At 42.5% G+C, this 20285-nt stretch overlaps 1 protein-coding gene and 1 long non-coding RNA gene across 3 annotated transcripts in view; both read left to right on the forward strand.

The window, feature by feature from the left end:
- Window positions 1-1930: 1930 nt before the first annotated feature.
- Window positions 1931-13526, forward strand: LOC136100279 (uncharacterized). Its single transcript, XR_010651170.2, has 5 exons — window positions 1931-4692; window positions 5616-5687; window positions 8920-9030; window positions 9126-9221; window positions 13082-13526. It is a non-coding gene; the product is annotated as an uncharacterized lncRNA (long non-coding RNA).
- A 1062-nt stretch (window positions 13527-14588) lies between these two features.
- The window catches only part of KCNH1 (potassium voltage-gated channel subfamily H member 1), a 185953-nt gene continuing 180256 nt past the window's right edge, over window positions 14589-20285 (forward strand). Inside the window, exon 1 of one of the 2 annotated variants that reach the window (XM_071806014.1) lies at window positions 14589-14770. In XM_071806014.1, the coding sequence (XP_071662115.1) occupies window positions 14698-14770 (73 nt within the window). In that variant the 5' untranslated portion in view covers window positions 14589-14697. The remainder of the gene's footprint in view (window positions 14771-20285) is intronic. The other variant, XR_011738212.1, reaches the window with a different exon arrangement.

Raw genomic sequence — 20285 nt, forward strand, 5'->3', positions numbered from 1 at the left:
CCTCTCCGCCGCCCCGTGGGGCCCCCGGGGCGGGCGGGGAACGGAGGGGAGAGGGGACTATTTCTCCTGGCGGCGCAGGGATCCCGGAGGGGTGGTGTGAGGGGTGGTGGCGCTGCGGCCCGCGGTGAGGGGTGGGAGGTGCCGGGCTGGCACGGCGGCAGCAGCCAAGGGGTTGTGTGGAAGAGGAGGGGGTGTAGGGCCCGGCTGTGGGGCAGTGGCCGGGTGAGGCTGGGGCGGCGGAGCACAGCATGAGGCGGGCGGGCGGTCACCTTGCGGGGTGGGGCGGGCGCCGGCTGTAAAAGCCGCTGCGGGTTGGGGGGGTGGGGGCTGGTGTGGTGAGTGGCTTCTTCCGGACGGCGGGGCCGCCTTCCCAGTCACGGCTCCTCGGAACGCTTCAAGCCAGGGTCAAGTCAGGTTGAGGGCTTGAAAGGCACGAGGAAACGGTACCAGAAGTGGGCAGCGTTGCGGGTGGTTCCAGGTGCTGCGAAGTGTGTGCGAAATAGTGCTACTTTTTCTTTCCAAGTGCCTGAAATTATTTGTTTTTTTTACTTCATGAATGTAGTTCTAGTGTGTTACCAAGTGCTCAGGTGTCACTATCCAGCTAATATCAAAATGTCCAGGTTTTAAGAGGGAAAAAAAAAGGCTGAGACTGGTTCAAGATAGAGACTGAGTACAGGAACAGTCTTGTTACTTTACCTGGAGATGTGGTAGTCTCACTTGTTTCTGTGCAAATATATTTAGTGTCATCGTGGCTATACTTAAAATATGTTTTAAAGGTGATTTTAGTGATGCAGTGGTAACTTGCTGTCTGATTTCCTGATGTGGGGACGAAGTATAAGCTTAGCTGTTTAAGTTCACATTGCTATTTGTTGTAGTCAAGTCTCACATGCCACACAGGACTGTCTGACATAATCCATTATACTTTGTCACATCTCAGCCATTCTTCCCAAACTTTGTCCTGGCAGCTGTCTGCCCTAAGTTGATGGGTTGATTGATATAAGAGTGCTAGCCAGAACGGTACAGCTGCTTTCTTACAGTGATATTAAGGCAAAATGACTACTTGTGTCCCTCCTTGTGACTGCTAAGTGTCCCTAGTGCTTTATAGTAGGATTGTGACATGATGTAGTTTGCCATGTTTGTAGGGAGCTGCTGTTTGATACTTGTCTCGAAAGTAGCCCAACATGGTCAAATCCTGCACTTTTCTATATTTTGTTTCCTAGAACATGGTGAAAAAATATTATCAAGATTCTTGCTGGTCTGGGAATATTGTGGTCTTTAAAGAACCATTTTTGTGACAGCTTCTGGTAGCTGACCATCAGCAACGGGAGTGTCCTGTTTTTTTAAAAAAACTAGTTTCTCTTTTAGTGAATTTGCCTGTCAGCTAAAGCCTTCATATTAGCTGCATTTTCCTGGAGAACCAGATACATGTTTTGGTAAACCTAGCAATGGAATGCAAACTTATTGATAAGGACAGATTCACATCTCGGGAGAGGGGCAACGAGAAACAAGTGACCAAGAAAATGACCAACTGTGTATAACATTCCATTCACGTGAATACTTCATATAAAAGTGGGAGATCACGAGGATCTCGTCCTTTTCCTTTTTCCCTTCTGCTTATGGCTGACATTAGGAGAGGACCTTGCTAGTCATCCCTGCGAACTGAGGCCTAGTGAGAGACTGAATCCAGCTCCGGCTGGCTGCAGGGTCCAGTCCAGGACTTCGGGTGCGGGCTCTGTGGTTGCTGAGACTTTTCAGGATTGGTTTTGTATATTTTGTATTATTTTCTCTATTCTTATTAGTAGCATTAGTAAAACATCTTTAATTTTTTCAACTCTTCTCTCTGTCCTTCTTTCCCTCCCAATCACCTGTCCTTAGTGGGAAGGGGGGAGAGGGAGGGGCAAAAGGGGGAAGTGGGGGGAAGAGGAGGCTAACAATACATCTGCTAGGGTTTGATTGTCACCCCGCAATCTAAACCCTCGACAGGGAGAAAAGAAGTTCTGACTCCTGTGTGCTTGCCGTCTGCTTTCTCCAAGAGCTGGAAAGAGAGACTAGGAAGAAGGTAGAAGCAAAGGGGGTTGACGACCTGCAAATGCCTCAACAATTGAAGGAAAAAAAAGCTGTAATGCAATCTCACATTTTAATGTACACAAAAGCACTCACATAAGAGAAAGGACTCACAAATATGAGAACCACAGGAAAATCTTCAACCAAGGTTTGCACTTTGTAGATGCAAAATCAATAGGAAAACTTGTAGGAAATTGGGCTTTGTTATTTTAGTTCTCTCAGAGCATTTGAGGCTTTTCAGCTTTATTTTCTAAGGATGTGAGGTTTGTTCATACGTGCAGCATTATGACTGCATATGTCTGTCAGTATTTAACTGATAAAGCTACTGAAAATTTTAATAAACTGTTACAGTTTTCAGGAATACTAAGTTGTTACAAGTCTTGTCTTCCTGAGAGGAAGGGAGATTCCTTGTCAGTATGACTGGGAGGAGAATTGTGTTAAGAGCTTGCCCCTTTTTGTTTCAGTTATTCACATGGCTGCTGTTAAAACTGCATTTCAGAGGTATGTTAAAAGAGTATAGATTCACTAAGTCAAACACTTAAATATTAGCAAATGTGCATAGTGAGGTTTTTCCCTATGTGATCTTAAAGTTGGCTTGCCTTGGAATATGCCTTCTCTTATATAGAAGTCTTCCCTTCACCTCCCCTTTTTAAGAAAATTAATTTCTTTTATTTCCCCCTTCCTCCATAGTTCCTCTGTCACATTCAGTATCTGGGTGCTCCTTGATTACCTGTTGTATGCTAAAGTAGGCCATTTTTTGTGAGATTTGTCCTGAATTTGTTGCGGAAACTACATATAAAGAATCCTTATTCTTTTTCTTTCTAAACATAAGCCATAGAGTGCAGCAAGGTAACCAATGCATTGACAAGGTATGTCTTGGGCCAGTCTAAAGATTATTTTTTTCTATGAGCCGACAGTTTTTCATTCTTGGAGGTTATGCATTTCTTAAAACTTTCCAGAATCACAGTTTTGGAGGGAAAGGTTGTGTTTGGGCAGGAGGGGTGGGATTGCTGGAGTGCAAAGTGGGTTGCAACAGAGAGAAGGGGAATTAAGGAATGAAGAGGTTGCAAACAAGGAAGGTGAAGCAGTTGCTTCTTCCTTTTAACAGAGTTGCTAAAAGGATTTATTAGAAGCTCAAAGGGGAACAGCTTTCACTATGCATTAATAAACTGAGCTTCAAACCCATGTCACTTCTGAGGTTGCTCCATGCAGGTTTGAGGCCTCTTGCAATTGTCTTGGTTATAGCAGGTTCTTGGAATTCATTGCTTAAAATCAGCCTCTTAGACTGTGGACTCCTACAATTCATTATTATTCTCTTGCAGTGAGGGACAGTGATAGTATTAACTGTTGAGTGGAGAGCCATGGGAAAGAAAAGACTGTTGATACAGAACAAAATGATTTCTTAAAACACTAGATGGTTTCACATGCCTATATTACTGTAGAATCATTTAGATTGGAAAAGACTCTTAAGATAATTGAGTCCAACCATTAACCTAACGCTACCAAGTCCACCACTAAACCGTGCCCCTAAGAGCCTCACCTACACATCTTTTAAACCCCACCAGGGATGGTGACTCAACCACTTCCCTGGGCAGCCTGTTCCAATACCTGACAACCTTTTACGGGAAGAAACTTCTCTTAACAACCAACCCACCCCTCTGGCCCAACCCCCCGGCACAACTTGAGGCCGTTTCCTCTTGTCCTGTCAACTTGCTGCTTGGGAGAAGAGCCAAACACCTTCCATGCTACAACCTCCTTTCACATAGTTGTAGAGAGCAAGAAGGTCTCCTCTCAGCCTCCTTTTCTCCAGGCTGAACAGGCCCAGCTCCCTCAGCCTCTCCTCATCAGGCCCTTCACCAGCTTCATCACCCTGCTCTGCACTCGCTCTAACACCTCAATGTCTTTCTTGTATGTTATGTCCATCTCACCTATGATGTTTGTAGCTCATGGAAAGTACTGCAGGTCACATGCTTGGCCTTTTCATGATGACAGTTTTACACTTTCAGCTCTTTTGGAAAGAACATTTTGACAGTTACTTGGCTTGGGAATTTCACTTTATACAGTTTAAAATCTGTGTCTTTTATATCCTTTTAGAAACAGTTCAGAATAATTTGCAATGCTTCTTGAGAAAAATTATGACTGTATAATGTGTATTGTGTGAAACACAGAAAAAATGGGACGACCATGAACCCTTTGGACAATATCCAGCCTGGAAACTTTGCTCTAATGTAAAGATTTGTAATTTCCATTGGTATTAATGTTTAATAAAGAAGTGTGCTCTTTGTCTTCATAAACACATTAAGAAAAGCATGCCTGGAATCAAGGTAATTTCAGATGAGTTACACTGCTTAGAGCCTGTTCACTCCTCTGCTGGAAAACATATAGGTGTCATCCATCAAGTACTGTGTTTCTTTTATATTAAACACAACTTCTGCCTGCTGGTTGGTAAGTGGGAGTCTTAGAGTGGACAGGCTGAGATTTATTAGTTCTTTCAGACTGATGGTTGTTCCTCTGTTCCATGCAATGTTCTCACATTTTCCAAATGCTCCATGTTTTAGTGGAACCAGTGGATGGTGGAAGCATGGGTTTTCTACAGCTCTGAAAAATCAAGCCATCGCTCTCAAGCTGGTACTTATTAGTATTTCTGCATTCTGGTATTAATGTTTTATTAAGGCAGAAATCAGTAAAAATTTGTTCTGTAACTGGCCAGTGAAATGCAACAATAAAACATTTGCTAACTGACTTGCTGCTGTTAATATCCTCCAGATTTGAGATTTTTTTTCTTTGTTTATTTTTGTAATGCTGTCTTCCAGTTCTAGGCTTCCAGAGGTATCTGCTCTCCAAACCTGGATAGATTTGCTTTGCGATTTATTTAGCATGATAGAGTATAGGCTCTCTGTATAAGGACAGTTGGTAATTTGTTATTGGGAACTAATATTGCAATTTCTTTGAGAAGTCTGAGGATGTCCACAGTTGTAAACACTTTTCTGTATTTAAATACCTGCCAACAGCTGGTCAAATCATACTTTTCCCAAACCTTTGCCAAAAAGTGAGACTTAGACTGTGTTGTATGGTGTTGGTGGTTGATACGTTGAATGAAGATGGGAATGTTAGGACTTGGCACTCTGTTAAAAATAGTATTTTGAATTAGTTTGTTTCACTTTAGGAGGGCTTATCCAAGAACTGGTGTAATGGGTTAGTACTAAAATCCATCTTGTTCAGTACTTTGATCCTGACAGGAACAGCAAAGTCTACAGAGGAACTAATTTTGGAGGAGATGGAATGATTTCCATTCTGTCTTGGCAAGGAGCCTATTCTTGGCCTTCCAATAATTTGTTGAAGCTCTGAAGTGTAAAGCTTGGTATCTTTTTAAAAAATATAATTTCCACTCCTTTAGATGTGTTATGAAAATATCTTTTCCACCTTTACATACTTGTAGATTCTTATTTCAGTGATTTTTCTATAGCAGTGAGTTCCACTGACACTATGTTTTTATTTTCTTTTTAAAAGAAAAATGAAAAATTTTCCAAATATCCTCTTTTTCTTGACAGGAAGGATAGGTGTTCCTGATCAGTCCTTTCAGTCTCATTGTTTCGTTTCTCTACAGTTAACCTAAATATCTGGTAAGTGGTACCATTTACAGAAAGTAAAGAGGGTTCTGTGTCCAGTTGATTATCATGACACAGTGTGGGAAAAGACTGAGTTTAGCTGGCTTAACCTCATGTTGCATAGACAACTCAGGACAATAGGTCGTTTCAGAGATTCAGTTTACAGACATCATTTAACTACTTATATTTTTCTATATCTTCTTCAAAGTAAATTTTGGTAGCAGCTGGCAGTTTGTCTTTGAATCTGAACATTAGCATTCAGTATTGTCAGTGAAGATTCTCAGTCTGTGTATGAATAGCTTGTGTACATGGCTGAAATGGCAGCATCTCTTTACGAGTACTTTGGATTTAGGACCAGTTGTTTCCCACAGGGGGGAAAAGGAATAGAAAAGAAAGGAAAAGAAAAGAAAAAAGAAAATAAAAGAAAAAAGAAAAAAGACAAACCAGGCATTGTAATTGTTGTTGTGCTTTGTTTCTCCTGTCTTTTGCATGGTTACTGCTTTTCATAGGACTGTTCAGTGAAAAGCAGATCTCACCTAACCAATGCTTAAAGTTGTTGGACTTCTATAAGAAATGCATGGCATCTGGATTTTTTGGTGCTTTGTGCAAAGCAACACAAGTGCTTTCATGCACTTGGTGAAATGTGTGCTAAACTTATGCTTTATTCTTTCTTGTCCAGTTGTCTGTTGCTGTTGTACTTGACAAGGTGACCATTTGCTATGAGTTAATAATGTTTATGCTCCCTCCTATTTTGTTTTCTCCTTGTTTTCCTTTTGTGAAGTAACTTTACAAAAGGAACATACTGTGCAAGATTTTCTCCTTGCAGATAATAATACCAAACACTCACTTCCTTGAGAGAAATGTCCTTTAACACATACCAGAATTTTAAAAATTGTGCTCTGGTATGTTATTATGTTGTGTGCCTAATCGTGAAGGAGATAACCTTGCCCCAAATAGCTTACTGTTTACTGAGGTTCCAATCAGTGTATGTAACCAATGTTAGGAAAAATAAGGGAGAATAAAGGAAACATCAGTAATATGTGAATGTGAACAAACCAGGTAAAATTACTGTAACCCTGTACTGCCCATCCATTTGAGACATGATGTCATTGTAGGAGTAATCATGAGGGATTTGAAAGAACAAAAGGTAGTAGTGTTAAGAACCTCATTTGAGGAAGATTACGTATCTTTGCATGTGGAAAAAAAAGGATAAAGTCTGGTGTAGTAACCAGCAGCGGCAGCTTGTTTTGCTCTCTGTCTTGGACCCTGGGCTGTAATAACATTTCATGCTACAGCATACTGGCACCTCCTGCTAAATTTTATTCTCCATAGCTTATCCTGCTTGGCTTTTTGTGATTTAAGTGTGTGCGTGACCAAAAGAAGGTTCCTCAGGTATTACAGGAGTATGTAATTTTGTTTTCCATTTCATGGTTTCTATAGAAAAGTATATACAGTTTCTTAGAAATCCTTGTGTTATGGAGCTATACTGGATTTTGGCAGCCAGTGTGACTGGACTGTGTAGATACCAAAGCATTCTTACTATTCGGATATCAGATCTTTTCCTACTGTAACTGTTGATTGGCTGACTGGATGATCCACTGTTTGGTTATGCAGTTTGGGAAGGATGAGCAAGAGGTTCCACTTTGAGAATATCTGTAGGATGGAGTTGGCAAGCAATAAAAATTAAATTGTTAATTAATTTTTCTGAAATATGTAAGATTTATAATCCTACATGGAAATTGTTACCATGATACCATTTCCCTGGATTTTTATAGGAGTACAAATTGTTCTCTTAGGTCTGTTTGTTAAAAAAAAAGCCAACCAAACAAACAAAAAGCCAACCCAACAACAAGCAAATCTATATGGATGTGTCTGGCTCTTCAGGTTTTATCATATAACACTTTCAGAAAACATGATTCTCTTCTCCTGTCTGCTGCAGATAAAACTACAGAAATGTAAAAGTGAAATCCACAATCTTGCATTTGAGGGTATGGATGCATACATAAAGGGTCAGTCTACACTAGGAAGATTCTCCATGGGAAGATTTAGCAGCTCACAGCATTTCTGCCAGAGTGTTAAACCAAGAAGAAAACTGGAAACTCACGCTTTTATAACTTAAGGGTGAAAACGGTGGATACTACTAGGATCTCGCTATATCATTGGTTTCCACAATAGTTTTTAGAAAAATACTGATTTAAATTCACTCTCAACTGATATATTTAATACTCTTATACTGGAGAGGAGGCTTTTACTTGCTCATGTCTAATTCACTGTTTTTCATCTACATTACAGCCCTTTTAATGAAGGTGGCTTTTATCCTTGGTTCAAGGGTCTACATAATTAAAACTTGAAATATGTTGTAGCCTGGGACCCTGTTACAAGGTCCCTTTGTGTTGGACATCTAGTGTTCTGAAAAACCAAAGAGATGATCTAAGTTTCAGAGTTGCACTCTCAGCCTGCTGCCAGAGATCCACTGCCTATGGATACTGCAGAACTGCTAAAGGCATCTTTGATAGATGATGCTTCTGCTGATGTTTCATGTATAAATGTTTACTTCTGACAAGTGTGTGTCCCAGCTCCTCTCCTCATTCCCTGACTTCACCTTCCCATGTGCCATACACTGTGTTTTGGTTAGGTAGCTGGAGATAGGTTTGGATATTACGGTGCATCTTTTTTTAAGTGTGTCCTGATATTTCACTGTACTGTGTAACTTTACACAGAAGCTTTTGTATCAATTAACTGGTAGCAATCTTTGCTTCAAAATAATCAATGGAAGTACAAAAAGGAATCCTGTTCTATTTGTTTAAACACTTCGAATTTCATAGATCATCTATATTTATAACTGAACATCTGTGAAATGTGAGCTGCTTGTGAACATTGTACTTGGCAGTGCCTTAGCTGAATATATTGTAAAAAATAATTAACCAAAATTAGAGAAGGTGTGAAGAAAACACAGCAGGTATCCCAAGTGTTTACAAAAATCAATAGCCCATCAGACTTTAGGGTCATGTGATATTAGTCACTAGAACTTTTATATAAGTCCAGTGCCGATAAACACCCTGGAAAAAACGCTGTTAAGATATGATCAAACTTAAAATAATTAGTAATTTTTCTCAGTGCAACTGCAGAAGATAACAGTAAGAGGTTAGAATGAAAAAAATTGTAATAGCTATATTTAAATTGAAAAAAATGCAGTACTAAGCTATTTACAAAGTGTTTTGTGTGTTTTGTTTTTCTTTCTTTCCAGAGTTGTTTTGCTAATTCTGCCTATCCCTCCCACTGTCAAAGAATGCAACAAAGTTCTGTCAACAGAAAAAGCAAATACTAGGAGTAATCCAGCCCGTTGACAGGAAGATCAGTAAGTGGCAAATACATGGTGAAATGTTAGGCTCAGTACAACTTTGAAATGAAGTGAGAAATTTTTGTTCCTTTTTTCTTTCTTCCCTGTTGTAGGGCTTTCTTTTGGAGGGACGGCTGGTTTCTGTCTGCTGCCGAACCTTCTAAAACTGAAATCTTACAAGCAGCAGATACCATCAGAACAGTTATGAGGTAAGAGATCAACTTTATAATACATATAATTCCAAAAAAGGAATTCTGAGGACATGTAAGGCAAAAGCTTTGAAATGCAAGCCATGTGCAAGAAACTTACTCACTTTGTTGAGTACAGATTTATACTGGGTACCTTTTGAGATGTGTTTCTTGGGAGAGGCTACTGTAAAAGACGCACCAGCAGTGTCTTTACCACTGTCAACCTCACAGGTAGGACGCTCCTGTCCAGAGAACAAACAATGAGGTTTTTAAGATTGTTCTGCTTTTTAAATTAAACTACAGAGTTCAGGCTATATATTATAATTTGAGGACTCTGACTCCATATTATTTGGGATTTCCTCTTTGTATTACTACATTCTTAGAAACTACTGTATAGCAGAACCTGAAGTTTGTTCAGAAAGCTAATCACATGGTTTAGATCAACAATAGTGGCTAAGAGGGGATATGTTAGGGACAAAGTAAGAAAAAAAGAGGTGGAAGACCTGCTAGCTAGCAGCAGTGTGTTCCTAACTATGAGTTATTTTTCTGAATTTGGGCCTAAAATAGCTACTTTTTGTTTTTATTCTTTGTACAGCGTATTATGAACATGTAGGATTAAAAGTGGATTTTTTTATATTGTTAAGTCAGGGACTACGGACCACAACTGAGAGATAAAAATGTAGTCAGTAACTTAGTAATACAGCCTGTAGTGCTCCTTGCTACTTAATATAAAACTGTCACCAAGAACTCTGAGTTCCTAGGCTTATTGTGGACAGGGCATGCAAATAAAATATTTATTACAATTACTTAGTGGGGTCCCCTGCCTTCTATTATAATTCAGGCAAGCTGCACTTGAATTGCTTCATTTTGCCGTGTTCTGTATTGACACAGACACAGGAAAAACAAAGCCAAACAAAGTACACAATAAAAAAACCGCCAGACCTGGAACCAAAGAAACTGTGGTTAATTTCTTTTCCTCCTCTGGGTAATAACACTTCAGTGGGTCACTGCCTCTGCTCTGAGACTGGGAGAGACCATGGGCAAGGCAGGCTTGGGTAGAGACATCTGCAGTGAGGGGAGCGGTGATAGTAGCTGACGTCCTAATTGGCATGTGTGGGGACTTTTTGGTATTAAGTTGTGTGGTGGTGTTTTTTTGTTAGTTTCCTGAATTTGGAAGGACAGCATGCCACCTCCTGTTGAAATAAATGGAGATGGACGTGCTGTCCAAATGGAGAAAATTTTTCTGTGCCCTTTTGAGCTGTTCTAAGAAGGAACAGTTCTCCCCTGTTAGCCCACACTCCAAATGTTAGATGTATAAATAAAAGACTGGCTGTGTACTCATCAGTTTTATTTTGAGGTTTTATTCTTCTGTTCAGAACATAGGACTTTTAAAATTATTTTTCCATATTTGTTACCCATAAAAACTACAGAGAAAATTTAGTAATTCAAAATCTGGAAAAGTGTCCGTATTTCTTTTTTGACAAATATGTTATGGCTATTTGGGAATACTAACATTCCTCAATTCTTAGGTCTACAGTCTACTGTGCAACTGGATATTTCTTTGAGTTAAAAGTTGAATTTAATTTTAGACTGCAGAAACAATTGGACCTTTAGGAACCTCAGGCTGAACTTTGCCAGTGTCTGGAGCATTTTGGTTAAAATGAGTTGCAGAAATAAAGTGATCAGTTTCAGTAAGATGTTTTCCCAAATTCTTTCCTTTTGACAGACATACATGCACTTTTTAACCTATGGACTCATTTTAGTTTTAAGATCTGATTTTTGTTTCTTATTGCTTTTTCTAGAAGATAACAAATAATGTTAGTCACAACCATCTAGGTATTCGTATATGTGTGTACTTAGATGGAGACCTTAGCCTGCAAACTTTTGGGGTTAAGAATTTATAGAATAATAACTGCTTTATGGACTTTAATGTAAAAAAATAATAAAATTATAGTTGTTTTTTCATCTTAGTTTCAATTTAGAATTTCCTTTTTTTAATTTAGTGTCTGTATGGCAGACTAACCTGTGCATTATCTTCTGTAATTTGTTATCCTATCAATTAATGTATTTTATTTTGACAGTTTAGCGAAAGCCACATGGTAGTATGAAAATGGAACTCAATTTAAAGATCAAATGCTCTTTTTGTTTTTGGGGTTGGTGGCATTGTATTATAACTTTGCGTTGTTATAACTCTGTTATTTGACTGTTTATTTTTTACAAAGAGCAAAAGGTAATGTGCAAAATAAGGTAGAAATCAAAAAGATCTTGAATAAAACCAGTACTTTTCAATATGTGTATGAGAGTTCCCAAACCACTGTGTTTCTTCACTGATTTGATGCTGTGAAAGTGAAATGACAAGTCCCAAAAGAACTGTCAGAGTCTAACAGCAAAGGTCTTGTGCAACTTTGGAAGAACGAGGTTTTTCAGACTGAAAGGCAGCAAGAGCAGCCAGGGGAACATTATAGCAACTTTTAATGCATTTGAAAACTTGCAGAAAGGTGGGTGATTTCTGTGTCTGCAGAAGAATGAGGTTTTGTAGCTTTAAAGACCAGACGACTTAGCTGCATTTTGGGAAGAGCTTTCTTGTGAGATCTGTTAGGTGTTGCAACAGATAATCTAGAGACACTATATGGCTGACTAAGGGGAAGTTTTTGAAGGAAGTTACAGGAGTGTCTCTCAGGAATTAACCTTGTGATGAGACAAAAGAAAGGAGCTCTGTCCTGTTCCAGCATTTTAATTTCATAGCTACGATGAGGTTTAGTGACATTCCCACAAATAAATGTCTGGAATTAATGTTTTTATTGATGACAGAGTTTTCAACGTGTTTCTGTGTATCAGCACTAGAAGTTGCAGTCATGTTAGTAAATGGGTTGGCATAAATACCGGCTGCTGCCAAAAAGGGAGGTTTTTCAGCTGCCTTTCCTCATTCACCACCAGTGCTGGGTTTCTTTTCAGGCTGGTTTTCAATTCGAGTGGGGTGACAAATACACACAGCTTAGCTGAAAGCCAATCTGTCCTTTTTGCAGCAGCAGCTGCTCAAAGTGACTGTGAAACAGCAGCTTAAGGCTCTGCAGCCAAGGGACGGTCACTTACTGGGGTACTACAAGTGCTGACCTGGGGCCTTTTTCAAGAAAAAACAACAGCCTGAAAGAGCAGCATAATGAGCTACAGCTGCATGTCCTCTATATAGCAAACTGTGACCTTTTATCTTAGCCTTAAGTAGAAGTGTTAGGTATTAAGTTCTCTCCAATGGGTTTTAGCAAACAAGCGAATTAAGCAAGTCCAGTTTTCAACTTTTCCATGAAAGTTATAGCTGGAGAGAGGTAACCATCTAATAATGAAGTCAGTGTACATGTGTTGCTTTAAGTGGGACTTTGCTTCCAGCTTTCTATCATTTACAACATTCACCAGTAATGGCAAGAAAATGCGTATAGGATTGAAAATAATCATGGTGAAACATTAACACAGTGTCCTCCTGCATTAGTGGTGAAAAACTCATATCATCAGCAGGAATCATATTTTGCAGTGGGGAGAAAGTCTAAAGGAAGTAGAAGATAAAGGAGAAATCATCGATTTGCTGTAACATTGTGTTCATCTGCGATGTTACAAGGTAGATGTAAACCCCAACATAGCCGAAATGGTACCTTTGCCATGGAACTTGTGGGACTGAGCATGATGCTTTGAAAAATTAGATAGCCAGAGCCAGGTAACTGGAGACTGGACCACACATTGCAACACTAACTGCAGCCAGCCCACACTTCATGGAGTTCCAGAAAAAATACGGCTTTTCTTTCTTGTGCTGTTTCCCCTTGCTCCCACTTCTACGTACTTGCTGATTCAGTGTAAAGTTTTGGGTTTTGTTTTTTTTTTTTTCTTTACAGGCCTCAGAGTTTCTGTAATGTATGCCAGCTGCCAGATATCCCCAAGACACAGATATTTGTGCAGAGCCTGGCAGAAGCTGGGGTAGCGTGCACTTACCCAGCCCTCTGGCACAGTGACTTGGAGGGGGAACAACACAGTCTTCTGGATCCCAATTTTTCAACACCTCACTCTTGCTTGTTCACAGCTGTGTAAATTCTATGTCAAAGATTACAGTTACAACTTTTCTGGGGAAATTGCCATGGAGTTTAAGACCTCTTCAGGTTTGGCCTGCGTTGCTGAAGCTAACAGGACTGAGAAACCCGGGTCTTGGTATGTACAGTTGTTGGGGATAGATTTACATGTGTAAAGGTGCAAATAAATGCTTCAATGGGATTTTTCAAGATCCAACAACATCCCAGGGAGAATTTGTATCTTTTTTTGCAACTTCAGGTGCTTGATTTTTCTCTCCTAGTCTGTCTCACTTTGGCAGCGCATCCAGGGATGACCACTATACAGTTCATGACCAGTTTAAAAGCGGCTTCCGTGGCACAGCTCCCTCACATGCCTGGCTGCCATGCTAACGTTAAAAAGCCTGGGTGACACGGACCATTGTCTTTGCCATGCTTTGTCTGCTCTTATTGTGAGAAATAGCTTTTCCCCATGTGTGGTCATGTGGAAGCATACTCGTGTCTTGAACGTGCCCTGAGCTGTGGAGCCTGAAGGTGCTGTGCTACACGGGGCGTTACAGCAAGTCAGTGCCAAGGCCAGCAAGAAAAGTCGCCTTTTGAGTTGAGGAGATCTGAGCATTTGCCATTTCCCGATAGACTGGTAAGGGGGAAGAACAAAGTCGTTTAATCCCTGAACAACAGACGGCTGAAAATTAAATATTTCAAAGAGTTTAAGACTTGTCAAAGGTCACATTTAAATAGTTTACCTCACCGCTTTAACCCAGCTGTTAATCAGTTTGACCGCATGATGCTCCGCAGCAATAACGGCAGGCAAGCGTGCGGCGCGCGCCGGCAGCCGGTCGGGCGGTGCGAGCGAGGCCTCCGGTGTGTTCGCGGCGGCGGACGGAGGTGCCTCCCGGACAGCTGCCGCCGTGGCTTTCCCGGGGGTTGTAAAGCACGCCGAATTCCTCAGCCCCGGGGCGCACCGGTGAAGCGCCACCTGCCCCCTGGCGGGCAGAGCCTCCTCCGGGGCGCCGCCTCCCCCCGCTCCGCGGTCGCTGGGGAGCCGGTCCGTCAGGCGGCGCGGGCTGCGGTCAGCAGCACCCCGGCGTTTCGCTACGAGCGGTGCCGGTGGCGGCTCTGAGCTCCCGGGACCGGCGGGCTCCGTGCCCCGCGCGGGCGGCTCGCTCGGCCGCCCCTCAGCGAGCGCCGCGCCGCCCCCGGACGATGGCGCTGCAACACCGGGCTTGCCGCGCGGCGGCGCGGGGCGGCGGCGGCCGGCAGGGGGCGCTGCGGGAGGTCCGGCGGCGGGCGCGGGGCCGCGGTGCGCGGGAGGCGGCAGGAGGGCTGGTGCCGCACAGCCGCGCCGGTCCCGGCGGGGGCATGAGGCGTGCGGGGAGCGGCGCGGCAGAGCGCGGGTCGGCGCGGCCCTGAGCGAAGCTTCCGCCCCGCGCTCCGGCAGAGCGACTATGGCTGGAGGAAGGCGAGGGCTGGTGGCGCCTCAGAACACGTTTCTGGAGAACATCGTGCGAAGGTCTAACGGTAAGGGGGGACCGGGGCGGCGGGGAGGCGCCGTCGCCCGCGCCCCGGGGATGAGGGCGAGCTCCCACCGGGGCGAAACAGCCTGCCGCTTCCTCGGCGGGGTCAGCCCCGGGCGGAGGCGCGCTGAGCCCCGGCCGCTCCCAGGCGGTTCCGCCGAAGCGACGCATCCAGGTGCCGCGGTCAAAGCCGGTGTCGCCGGCCGGCTGCGCAACCCAAGTCCTGCGGAGAGCCCCCGGGCCGGGCAGCGGGGCGGCCGCCTCCCGGCGGGGCTCCGGCTGCAGGTGCGCCGGCAGAGCGGGGCGGTCGGGGAGAGCTGCCGGCCGGGCTGTGCCCGCTGCGGAGCGAGACCCGCGCCCGAGGGGCCAGTGGGGGCAGCGCCGGGGCAGGACCCGGCGCGGGGGAATCGGGGGATTGGGGCACCGGTGGGGTCCGGCTGCCGGCCGGGAATGAGGGGGCACGACGGCTTCGGCTGGGAACGCGGTGCGGGCATTCAAGATGGTCTCTGGGAAGGGAGAGCCCGGTGCTGTGGGATCGGCTGGGGCTGCCTCTCTGAGTTGAAAGGGAAGATTTGTCACAAGTGAGCAGAGAGTTTGCCGTTTTGACAGCTGAGGGTAGACAATTTTTTATTTTCTTAGTGCACTGTAACCAGGTCTTGCTCTTGGAAAACTGTGGAGTGGAAAATGCCTCGAATTTCACAATTGCATGTAAATGTGCATTACTGTTATCCGGATTCTTTCACTTAGGGACTTAACAAAAGCTGGTCCCTCAGTAAGCCTGCGACCCTGTATTCATTTATGTATTCATTTAAACCTAGGCATGTGCATTTTTTTAAAGCTATGAGCCTAAGTTCTGCCATTTTTAATGCTTCCATTGACATCAGTGGGGTTACTTAAGGCATTAATAACTTCTAGTATGATTGAGAATAGGCAGGATCACAAGATCAAGCTCCTTTTGAAGACGATTTAACTACAAATGTAGTCAGTTCTGATAAGGCAAAACCAACCTTCCTGATAAGCAGCTAAATTCCCAGTTATTCAAAGAATTATTTTAATTTTCTTTCCGATTAGGCAGTATTATTGGAGAAATAGCCTTTGACAAGACCATATTTTCACCTAAAATTGCGAGGCTCTTTCTATAGGTTGTTTCTGCAACTTTCCTATAGAAGGGGTTGGAAGCTGCATTCCTGAAAAATACTTGCTATTCTTACAGTGAATCTTGCCCTCTTTTTAAAAATTGAAATGTTACATTGCATCAACTTCTGGCTGCTTCTCTAATCTTCCAACACCAGTTATTTAAGGCTTTTCTCAAAACTGTATTGAGTTTGTAGATTATTTTTCTCATTAAAAAACAATTTTGTCTTTTGACTTTCAGTGCCAAAACCACGATGCAATAAATCAGTTGAGGTTTGGAGGTGGGGGGAATCATGCAGCAGAAGCTATACTCTGTATCTTCCTCTTTTTTCTCCATCATTAAGAAAGTATTATAACAGAGCGTGGTGCTAGACACCACAGGTAAAATGACAGCACTCCATTTCCAAATACTCAGCAAGTCCTGAGGGCTGTAATCAATACAAGTTTTTTAGATTAAACCCGGTAGAAAGAGATGTGCGATTCAGATTTATTAGGAGAAGCGACTCAGGGTTTAGAAGCCCATTTCTTCTGCAATATGCCTTCTAGTTTTTGCTAGACCCAGTCCAGCTTTGCTGTAAATGTGATACTGTCACACACAATGGCTGTGTGAATCAATTTGAATGTGGAACCATCAGCCTCTCCGAACCTCCGTCTCTTTCGGAGACAAGGATTGTGTCCTTTCTCGTCAGGCAGGGCTGTGCTGGCCAGCACAAGGGAAGTATGGAAACATGCCAGTTCCTTGTTGCCTCTCTTGTCTTGGCCTGCCTGCTTGGCCTTTGAGATGATTTGGGATGCCCACAGGATGAGTGCTTAAATGGACCCATAAAGCTTGAGGTTTGGCTCCCCCTTCTTGGTTTCATTTGATTGGGTAGTAGTGTGACCCACAATGAAACTATGTAGGCCATTTGGGATTTGCCAAATAAACCTTGGGCTTGTTGTCAAACTGTATTTGTTGGCACATGCAAGCAAGTTAAGTAGTGCCAGCAGATACTGAGTTGATACAGATATAGGAATGTTCCTAATTTGGGGAGGATTCCCTTTAAAAGGAGAGGAATTTGGTCAACAGAAACAGCTACTGAATAAGTGCTTCACTTAAAGGTACTTTTATGTGACATCCATCCACAGTCGCAGGTGAACTGAGGAAAACACATTCTTGTTATGTGTTATATTTAAAGGCAGGGGGTGTTAGTGAAAGAGGCTCTGTTGTAATAACAAAGTAATTGGCAAGCAGCCTCTTTTGGAAGCATTGCTTGAAGAACAGTACTAATTATACCATTTTTAATGAGTACTTTAACAAGGAATTTTTTGGGGAGCCTTTCATATTAGATGTGGGACTGGTAGGCTGCTGCACTTTCAATGACTAAAGGTAATAGTGTATTTTGGCATGCAGATTTTTTGTTAGAGTTAGTATTTTGTTCATGTTTATATCACACCATCTGCAGTAAGACTCACCTCAAACTCTGTTGGTCTGAATCATCTCCTTTAGTGTTATTAGGAACAAGAGCTGCTGCTTAGGTTGCAAATCAACTGAGACAGATTTTAATGCACTAAGTGTCAACCAGAAGAGCTATGCTAGGGTTAGAAGCTGCACAATATTTCCTCTCCACATATTGGAGTAAAGAAGGAACTGAGAATTTCTCAGCCCATCCTGGAATGGAATGGCCTTATGACAGCACACACAGGAAAGAATATATAGTGTCATCCACCTAGACCTGTGAACCTCATCTGGTCGTCTGTGATTTCTTCTCACAAGAAGACCTTTGGATGAAGTTCGAAGTTAAGGTTCTTTCCTCTTTGAAATAAGTGACACCATAATCCTGCTTGTCTTGTATTTAATGCCTAAAAGCCATGTTTCTATACTAGCCAAGTAGAGCTAGAAAAATAAATGTTGCCTGTAGTCCTTGTTTGACAAAAATTTGTTTGAAGCATTGAAATATTTAAAGACCAGAACACCCAATGGGACAGAAAATGAGCCCATGCTGTAAAACAGTGTAGTATGTAAAGAATCACTAGCCTCTGATGGTTACTGCTAATGTGATATTAATGTTTTTCTCGAGTAATGTAATATACTCACAGTATACAAGCACTATAACAATAGCAGTTATAATCCTGGTTCATGGCCAAGGCCCCCAATTCAAATGGTGCAGTATGTTATAGAGAATACTGATACTTTGTGATATTCCAGTGCTTTATCAATGACTGGAGACAGAAATACTTCTCAGTTTATATAAATGCCAGCTAGATTCTGCAGTCCTTCCATGGTCAGAATTCTTACTGAGGTACATGATGATTGTGTTTGTGTAAGGATGGCAAAAACAAGTCCTGTGTTTACATGGCTTTGGAAAGTCACAGATGCTTTTCTGATTTATTGACAAAATTAGGAATTTGGAAGAAGGGGAGATTAAAGGGCATAAGGCTTGTGTGAATTTAGTCTTGCTTTCACTAAATCCCCTGGGAATACACCAAGGAGATGTCAGGTATGAAAGCAAACCTGCACCCTTTGACAGAGAATGCAGTGAGTTCCCTGTAGAGGGAGAGAAAAAGCACCTTCAGACACAAATCCTGAGAATAACAGACATTTCCATGATTTATGGCATTACTTCCATTGGAGACTGTAAAGTCCCAGTACAATAAACATTCTGTAACCTGGGGCTCCTAACCTTGTACCATTGCCTGAGACCTATGAGATAAATTAACTTTATAATAAACAGCTCTGAAACTGAAAAAAAATGTTTTTGTGTTCTAGTTTTATTTCCATACTTCTGCACTTGAATGAAGTCTTCATTTAAATGAAATGTTTGCAAAGGGTCCTTAACCTGATGGTGCTGTGTCTGCTGCAACCTGGCCCTGCCTGCCTTCCCTTCAAAGCCCATAGCAGTGAGCAGCACAGTACGGAGATGCACACCTGGCTGCAGCTGAAGCGGTTTGGGTCCAGCAGCAGCACGGGTGTGCTTCCCCCAAGGCAGGGTTTGCTGTCTTAATTGCTGTGGGTCTATCGCAGGGATGTCAAGCTCATTTTCACCAGGGGACATTCATACAGTCCTAAAATTACATTTGGCCCTTTGAAGGCAACCAAGAAGCTGATGTGGGCCCCGGTGAAAATGAGTTTGACACCCCATGTCTGTCACTTGCAGATTACTGAGCTGTTGTGTTGGTAGGGAACATGTGTATGAACGTGCCAAACTCTGCGTTGTTCTTCTGCATGTGATGTGCCGGGGTACTCAGGTCCAGGACAGTGCTGGGATACCTCATACTACTGCAACGCTTTCAGTAAATAACATCAGTCATCAATAAAGTATTTTCATATTGAGAACAGGGCTGCTTTTGTTGAAATCAGCAAGTACATTTCTGTGGTGGTGTATAGTTTTCTGTTTCCTTTTGATACAATATGTTTGGTTTCCTGACAGTTCATAAATTTCCATAATTTTCAATGAATCTTCAAGTAGCACTGGGTGAAATTCAGTATTTGCAGAGGACCAGCTCAGAAGCCTTGTGCTGCAGGTAAATTACATTCTAGTGTGATCTAGTGAGGTTCTGTTGAATAGGGAAATGCATTTTAGTGACCATTTTAGGCGTGGAAGTACTGAAAAGGACAAAGTTAATTGTGCATGGGGAAGAGCAATATTGAGGTGTTCCTTATGAGGTGCAATGTCTGGGTTAAGCTATTCCAGTTCTTAAAGCTCCCAAAGGAGTTGACTTGGAAGACGGTAGCAGATATGCAGGAGGTTTTCTGTTCCACGCTCCCAGTTTAAAGTCTCGTCTACTTTCCAGAGTTCAGTGGGTTAATTTCAGCATAAAAAACCCCAACATAATGGAATAGAGGGGTCTGGCCTGGAGAAGGCACTTTGCCAGAGCCAAACCTTGCAAAAAGCACATGAAAAACTGCTGTATCAGTAGTAAGATGATGCTATATGTATAGAGTGCCTTTAGCTGAAATTTTGTTTCTCTTGCCATTACTATGGCTGACCCTGTGCAAGGCAAAGTGAATGTTATCCTCTCCAATCTGGCATCCAGTGGCTGATCTGGAGTCTGTAGCCTTTTGTATCTAATCCCACAAGTCCCAGTTTATTCAAGATCTCCTGTAAAATCAGTTTTGGCTGAGTGAAGTTCATGACTGTAGGTCTGTCTCTTGGTTTTGATTAAAACAAGACATTTGGCCACGAAAGCAGCAGGCCTGCAAAAACCATAAGGGAACAGGCTGTAGGTTCCATGTTAAGCATGTGTTTCCAAACTGAGAATGAAACGAAGGGTTTTGTTTCTTTCTGATCTTTGTTCTTTCCGAAGTTAACAACTGTTGAGATGCTTTTGTTTTCATCCATGTTTTTCATATAGTTGGTCAGTACACTGAAATATCTATTCACTATCAAGGATTTTTTTTTCTCAGT

Source organism: Patagioenas fasciata, chromosome 3 (genome assembly GCF_037038585.1).
Source record: "Patagioenas fasciata isolate bPatFas1 chromosome 3, bPatFas1.hap1, whole genome shotgun sequence".
Lineage (NCBI taxonomy): Eukaryota > Metazoa > Chordata > Aves > Columbiformes > Columbidae > Patagioenas > Patagioenas fasciata.